We start from the raw sequence: 8,030 nt of genomic DNA on the forward strand, positions 1-8,030 counted from the left end.
CTAATCTAGCGATATTCGTTTATCACGATCTGTAACGCTCGCATGTCTTTCTCTAACGCTGCAAGCTTCTCGTCTAACTCTTTTAGTTGATTTCTCAACGTTTTAACGCACTGATCCAGGTATAGTTTGTTGATGGCGTCGGTATCAGCCACAGGTTGCGCCACACGACGAATCTTGCGCGACCTCGCGTCAAAGTTCGTAACACAGTGCGACACAGAGCGTTATCGCGCACGAAATTTCTCATTAATCCGTTTCATCGACGATACGAAATGGCATTCGTCGCGTCTTTGCTCTGCTCGGACATTCCAAATTTGTTGATGCGCATCATCGATGCGAGAGACGTCGGTCGATCGATTGATTAGTTTTGTCGAGATATCGCTTAATTTATAATAATACCGGCTTCGCGAAGTTCCTCGATGATCGATAGGATCTCGTTGTCGTGGCCGTTGTGACCCGCTTGGTGCGAAGCGTCGAGCAATCGTAAACGATCCACCAGCTCGTTGGGATCGTCCCAGTGTACGTAATCGATCTTGTTGTCGGTTAGCGTCATCGCCCGAAGCGCGAATAATCCCTTTCCAGATTTTGTTTTTTTGGGTTCGATCGGTATCAGCTTTGCGATTATTTCTTTGTACTTGTATCCCCTGTTACTCAGTAATCGACCCTGCGCATCGTGATTGCGTTTATGCGCGTTCGTCGTCAACAGCATACTCTTGTACGTTTGCTTGTCATCCTCCGTATAGATGACGTCATCGGGGACTTTTTTGAAGATCAACTCGTAAAGACCAGGTGTGCCGACGTATCGTACGCCGTCGATAATTATGTTATCCGCGTTGTCCACGTCAAAACGTTTATTACCGAACATCATTCCATCGTTGTCGAAATAAACACCGTACACGGTGTCAATACCGCTCTCTCGATCGCCGCTCAGGACAGGCCAGACGTACCTCCGACCCAGCGACCTAACTGATCTCGCAACGTTTCTCGACCTTCCAGTGTTTGCAACTAATTTCGGACGGATGGCACGAGCGAGTCGTCCGTGGTTTCGAAAACATCCTCGTCCGCGAGTAATTCGAACATCGTAGGTTGTACGGTTCTCATTGACGCGGATGGTGTAGAAGTTATCGGCGGTACATCCAGTAGAGGGTCCGACCGTTTCGATTTATGCGGTGCTGGTGAGCGATCCGACCTGACGTTGGATCGTTTTCTCTTTTGCGATGTCGCATCATCTTTCTCGCGCTTCGGGATGGATAACGTTTCGATCCCCGCGTCGGTGTTACTCCCAGGCTCGTTCTTCACCGCGATCGAGCTAGAGTTGTCAACGATCTTTCGTAGCGGCTCAATGAGAGGTCTAGAGCGCCTGTCCAACACGATATCCTCATCGATCTTGCCGGTCTTCAAAGCGCGATATTTCTTGCGAATCGATTCGCTCGTTTTCACAATTGCCCTCGCAATCTTCTCGCGCTCGCAAATATCCTCGCTCTTATCGATCGCAGCCATCGCGGAAAAGCAAAAAAATGTCAATCTCTCTCTCTCTCTCTCTCTCTCTCTCTTACATTTCACCTCCGACGAAGTATCGGCAGCGACTAATCGTTTTGCGGTATCGCGAACACGTTAAATCGTTTTCTGTATCGACCATCGTTGAGCAAGCTGTCCTTGTCTATCACTACGAATCCGTACTTGCATTGCCAACAATCGCGACACAACGCGCAAAATTCATCGTACGGCATATCGGTATTCACGTGACCGTTGTACACGTGTTTCAGGTTGGTACCATCCTGTTTGAACAGGATCAGCAGGTTCGCGTTGTCGCGTATCAGATGTTTAGGTATTCTCGCGTACGTCTGACAGAGATAAAAGCAGTCGACGCTCGAGTGCCGGCCCATTGAAAAGTACTCTTTCACAGCATCTTGCTTATCGCATGCCACGTCATCGAACACGAAAATTGAGTATGGACGCGCCTCGCTCGGCGGAATGACGTCACTGTTGTTGGAGAACGTGAAGTAGCCGATTTCGTCGATCGATGTCAGCAAATTTTCCAGATATCGATATTTTGGTTGTTGCAACGACTTTGAGTACACGTACACGTTTTCGAAACGTACACCGTGCGGATTTTCCAGCAGGCTTATCAGAACGTTAGTTTTACCACAATTCGAGGGGCCGCAAACGATTGCGCGTATAGTAGTCGGTAGCATCGTACCATGCTTGCGCATCTCCGCGTTGTCCCCCATCGATCGTAATCTGTCGTCGCAATTCGTCACGCGTATCGCCAAAGGTTGTCGCACGAATCTCATGTTCACACTATCAACTGAGGAACGCTTTATCGAACGCCTATTTATAGGTGCGCGGAACAGCGAATCGCTTAGTAACGAAAATGTTCGTCCTACTGTCGAGACCTTCCGATATTTGCGATTTGAGCGCCGAACAGTGACAATTTGTGCCGAAAGTTGTTCTGCTGTGAATGTGCGGCGATCACGTCCACTACCTGTGGGACAAGCTTCCGGAACATATAAAAGCGGATTTAGAGGTTCAACAAGTTCAGCGCTGTTGCGAACATTACAATCAACCGTGGCAGCGAACGCACATCGACGGTCCAGCACCGTTGATAAAAGATTGCGGTGAATGTCAACGAAAATAAGTAGAGGCCGATTAAATCGTGCGATAAACGCTCTTCCTTTCGAATTACATATCCCCGGTTATCAGTTTTACGGTCCGGGTACTCATTTGGAAAAACGATTGGCGAGAGGTGTTCGGGGTATAAATCCATTGGACACGGCCTGTCGCGAGCACGATACAGCGTATTCCCGGAACACCGATCTCACCGAGAGACACGCGGCTGACAGGATACTCGCTGAGAAAGCGCGAACTCGCATCGTCGCGAAAGATTCGACTCTCGATGAGAAAGCCGCAGCTACAGCTGTTTGGGCAGCGATGAAAGCCAAGACAAAAATCGGCATGGGTATGAAAACGAAGACGAAGACGAAGACGAAGATGAGGACTATGCGGACAAGGTCGATGAAAAAGCGGATACTTCCGTCAGCGAAACGAGGCGGTGTATTGCCGATTCTACCGATGTTGGGCGCGCTCGGATCCTTGATCGGTGGAGCGGCTGGCGTGGCCAAGGCGGTGAACGACAGCAAAGCCGCGCGCCGTCAGCTGGAGGAGCTGCAACGTCACGATCGCGCGATGGAAGGTCGCGGACCTTATCTCGCTCCGTATAAATACGGATAGGGACTGTATCTCAGCCCGTACAGACGTAGACAAGGAGTGGCAACGAAGAAAAAAAAACGTCGAAAAGACGCTAAAAATGTCCACGGGTGTGACAACGAACATACAATTAGAACAATTGGCGGAACGTATGCGTATACCGTACTTTAGAGGGGTTTTCATGCGTGATTCGTTACCGATCGGTGGTATATATCGAAACGAGAGCGGCATTGTGAATTTGGATAACACCGAAGAACCGGGTACTCATTGGGTAGCGTACGCAAAGAAGGGAAATCGCGCTATATATTTCGACGGTTTTGGTAATCTTCGACCGCCGAATGAATTGGTGCGATATTTCGGATGGAATGTGACGAAGATCGAGTACAATCGCACGTCCTTTCAACTTACGATCAAAGCATCTGCGGATAATTATGTCTGGGGTTTCTCCGAACGGTCGATGACAATCGGTGTGAACTTAAAGCCTGACAATGCGTCGTTAAGACTCAGTATTCGTTAAACAGTTTTGCCCACATGTCTATGACATTCACGCTGACCGGGAAGAGTAGCGTCCTCGCGGCACACTACCATCCAGCCATAGATTTGAGCGACGGTGATTACGAGCTCGGTCTAACAAATTTTGAGACTTATCATATATCGATATCGAACGTTGTTTGATAAAGTACCAGAGGAGTCTCTGGTTTCGGGGGATATCGGGAAGAACGCTTAGAGTCCACGCACACGTACGTTGGTCCGAGCCGCACTTCGCGAATATTCGCACTTACACTCAATTCGATGATTGACTGCCGGTTGATAATGTCCTTACTTTCACTGAGATTCTTGAGAACACCGTGAGATTGATTTCTAGATCCGATCCGAACAGCAAACCAAATTCCGAGAGCGTTGTCGATTTTTCCAAAGAAAGCGTGCGCTATAAAAAACCGTTACTCGAGGAATGATCGAGGATCACCGGAAGGGTCGATATCGACGCAGGAGCGCGGAAAATCTCCTGAGAGCTTGATTATGATTGGCTGATAGCGTCGTGCGATGCTGATTGGATTGATAAGACCGGCATAGGGATTGGGTTGAGGTCGCGTATGAGAGAAAAGGAAGAGAGAAAGAGCACTAAAGAGAAGGACTAGAGTGAGTAAGATGATGGTGGTGAGATTGTGCAAATGTCGCGATATTTTCTGAACATTCCGCCCGCCTTCTACAACAGCGTTGAAGAATTATGCTATTGGTGATGGTGAGGCCGAATACGTTGCTGGTTGCTCCGTGGGTGAGGGTTGATCTGGTGTCGTCGGAAGCACTGCCAACTTGGTGATAGGCCGCTTGAGTTCTGTTGTGGCCGTCTTGAGGGTGACCACTCTGCAGAGACCGTCCTAGCCAAGATGAAGCTGTGTGACCCGAGCAAGAGGCCATTTTGATGGGGGGAATCTCTCATCCGTGAGAAGTACAAGAGAGCCGACCTTGATTTGTGTGGTGGAATGATGCCATTTCGATATCGCTAGCTGACGTTGAAGACATTCAGCTGGCCAACGTGACCAGAAATGCTGGAATTGCTGCTGAATGAGCTGCCACCGTGATAAACTTGGAAGGGGCACTGCGGAGAGAGATGGTTCCGGAATTGTAGTTGGCGCTGCCCCGATGATGAAGTGCCCGGGGGTGAGGGCTGCCAGGTCTTCTGGGTCGTCAGAAAGTGGACACAATGGCCTGGAGTTGAGGACTGTCTCGATTTGAACTAGAAGAGTCGTAAGTTCTTCATAGGTTAGGGCAGTCTCGCCTATAGTTCTTCGCAGATGATGCTTGACCGATTTGACAGCGGCCTCCCATTTACCGCCGAAGTGAGGGGCTGCTGGAGGATTGAAGACCCAAGTGGTGCCGTCATGGGTCAGTAGCTGAGCGAGTTCCGAGAATTTCTTTGATCCCGCATTGAATAGCCGCTTAAGAGATGTATCTGCCCCTTGAAAATTGGTTCCACAGTCGCTAAAAAGAGTTTGGCAGATACCTCGCCGTCCCGTTAACCGCCGATACGCTGCGATGAATCCGTCTGTCGAGTAGTCCGTCACTGCCTCCAGATGAACCGCCGAAGTTGAGAAGCAAACAAAGATGGCTAACCATCCCTTGTGACACTTAGCCCCTCGTCCTCGCCAAGTTTTAAGAGTGAGAGGGCGTAATCAACCCCTGTGTTGAGGAAGGGACGAGATGGCGTAATGCGAGATGATGGTAGTTGACCCATGAGTTGCTGTGCCCTTACGCCTCGTTGTCGAGCACACCGAACGCAGCGGAGAATGTGAGATCTTACTGGAGCTCGGCCACCAACGATCCAGTAAGCCTGGCAAAGATAAGTCAAGGTTACCTGAGTTCCGCCGTGAAGAGTCCGTAGATGGGCGTCCGATATAATGAGTCTGGACAGATAAGAATCCCGTGGCAAGATGGCTGGGTGCTTGCATTCAGAGTCCAATTGAGAATGCTTGAGTCGGCCTCCGACTCTGAGGATGCCCGAATGATCGATAAAGGCCGTAAACTTGGCGAGAGGATGAGATCTTGACAAATGTGCTCCGCTTGAGATGAGTGTCAGTTCCGATGAGAAGTACGCCGATTGGACTGACCGAATCCAATATAATCGTGAAACTTCCAGATCTGCAGGTGTGAGAGGTGTGGCCAGAGAAGACTGTGGTATACCTTTGAGGATCGCGCAACACCGTTGACAGTGAGCCGTAATCCGAAGAAGCCGTGTGAGCGATGAGTAACGATAAAGAAGCTCCCAGAGGTGGTGTTGCCTTATTGTTGAGGAAGTGAGAAGAAGCCCGGGCCGCTCCTCAAGAGTTGCCGCCGAATCTAGCTGTGATACCATGCTTGGCCAATGTTAAGGAGGCTGTGCTAGCCATGAGGGACCGTTCCACCAAAGATGATGCCGAGAGAGTTGCGTGGAAGAGAGACCGCGAGAAGCACAGTCTGCTGGATTCTCCTTGCCGGGAATAAACCGCCAATGGCCCTGAGGTACGCGTTCTTGAATTGCCGCCACTCGATTCCGAACGAAGTCCTTCCAGCGAGAAGGATGACTGTTGATCCAGGTGAGCGATACTGATGAGTCCGTCCACAGGTAGATTGGTACCTCCGCGAGTTCTAGTGTTCGTTGAACATAACTGATGAGACGAGAGTGTAGAACCGCCGCCGTGAGTTCCAGCCGGGGAATGGTGAGCCGTTTGAGAGGTGCGACCTTAGTTTTGGCGCAGACCAGTGTGATGATTGGCTCTGTTATGTGATGGGTGACCTTGATGTAAACTGCAGCCGCCATGGCAAGTTGCGAAGCATCTGAAAATCCATGAAGTTCGACCGTGGCTGACGGCGTGAGAGACATCCACCGAGGAATCGTGATGGAAGTCAGGGCCGACAGCTCTGAACGGAAGTGCGTCCACCGATCTCGAAGTTGCGGCGAGAGATAGTCATCCCAGCCGACCTTTTCCAGCCACAGTTCCTGGAGGAGAGTCTTCGCCCTGATGATTACCGGAGATAAGAATCCCAAAGGGTCAAACAGTTGTGCTACTTCCGACAGTATGGTCCGTTTGGTGATGACGGGCCGGTTGGAGGCCTTGCTCTGGAAGACGAACGGATCTGAGTGAGGCTGCCACGTGAGTCCCATAATCTTACCCTGCGTGTTAGCGAACGAGTGAGGCTCTACTGCTGCGCCGTCCCTAGGGAAAGCCCGAAATAGCTCCGGATGATTACTTTGCCACTTCGCCAGAGGAAAGCCGCCCGCCTTGTGCCCGGGGGTAAACTGAAGGGTTTTGATAAGTTGTCCAGAAGCAAAGGTGAGTTCCGATCCGAGATCGATGAGCATCCTGACCGAGTGAGGCGAGCCGCCAGGTGATCGGATGATGGCGCAACAAGTAGCGAGTAAGACTGCCGGACGAGTGAGAGCTGCCGAGTGAGATGGAGCGAGGACTGCGTGCGTGAGTCATTCCGAAGCCGCTGATGTGGTGCTCTCATTTGGTGAGGCTAGCGCCGGCGTTTGTGGGGCTGCGGTTGAGGAGATTACTCTGCCTTGTGTAGCTGACGGACGTGGGGGCGGTTGACCATCCATGTGTATCATGGTATGATGCTTGTTGCCGCAGTCTCTGCACCTCTTGGAGTTTTGACAGGCGAGTGCGTTATGCCTGCCCAAACAATTGAAGCAGAGTCGAAGGTCGATTATTATGTTGCGCCGCAGATGAGGAGACATATCTCTGAAACGAGGACAAGAGACAATGTAATGAGGGCCAGAGCACAGTGCACATCCAGAGGTCTCCGAATTCCCAGAGGGGGGTGAGATGGCCACATGAGCGGTGGCCGTAGATGGTTTGCTGCTGTGTCGTAATGCCTTGTTTTGTCAGGTGATGTCTAATTGATTAACTTCACTGAAGAGAGAGTGTCCGATGAGCAGTGCGTCTCCGAGGATGAGAAGGAGAGGTCCATATACCGCGTACGAGACTCACAAGATGGCCGGGGAGAGAGCGTTCCAGCCGGGGAATGTGGTCAAAAGCACCGCGTGGCTACAGGAGCGAGAGAGAGAGCCTAGTCGCGTCGTAGAGATCCGTTGCCGAGCGCCCGAATCCGTCCGAGCGTCGCCGAACACGCACGAACTGGCGGGCGCGCCGGAAGTCTGAGAGCGAGAGAGAACGCGCCGAGGATCGTTCTCGAGCTTTCGCCGGTAGCACTTGGAAAGCACACATTTGGTTCTCTTAGTCCGCACACAGAGATGTTCGATCCGATTCACTGAGGAGAGAGTGTGCGATGAGCCGGCCGTATCCCGCGCACAAGGCTCACAAGATGGCCGCCGAGAGCGT

At 51.1% G+C, this 8,030-nt stretch overlaps 2 protein-coding genes and 1 pseudogene across 2 annotated transcripts; all 3 read right to left on the bottom strand.

Moving 5' to 3' along the window:
- Positions 1–379: 379 nt before the first annotated feature.
- LOC138940832 (uncharacterized) lies at positions 380–1,497 on the bottom strand (annotated as a pseudogene).
- A 2,933-nt stretch (positions 1,498–4,430) lies between these two features.
- Positions 4,431–6,058, bottom strand: LOC138940834 (uncharacterized). Its single transcript, XM_070310053.1, has 3 exons — positions 5,320–6,058; positions 4,671–5,164; positions 4,431–4,583 (listed from the first exon to the last, which is right to left on the bottom strand). Exons 1-3 carry the CDS (start codon positions 6,056–6,058, stop codon positions 4,431–4,433), a joined length of 1,386 nt encoding a protein of 461 aa, XP_070166154.1.
- Positions 6,059–6,070: 12 nt separating this feature from the next.
- LOC138940835 (uncharacterized) lies at positions 6,071–7,045 on the bottom strand. The gene has a single exon (XM_070310054.1). The coding sequence runs from the start codon at positions 7,043–7,045 to the stop codon at positions 6,071–6,073; it is 975 nt and encodes a 324-aa protein (XP_070166155.1).
- Between the last annotated feature and the right edge of the window lie 985 nt (positions 7,046–8,030).

Source organism: Polyergus mexicanus, unplaced genomic scaffold (assembly GCF_030449975.1).
Source record: "Polyergus mexicanus isolate NDT 795.1 unplaced genomic scaffold, iyPolMexi1.0 SCAF_17, whole genome shotgun sequence".
Lineage (NCBI taxonomy): Eukaryota > Metazoa > Arthropoda > Insecta > Hymenoptera > Formicidae > Polyergus > Polyergus mexicanus.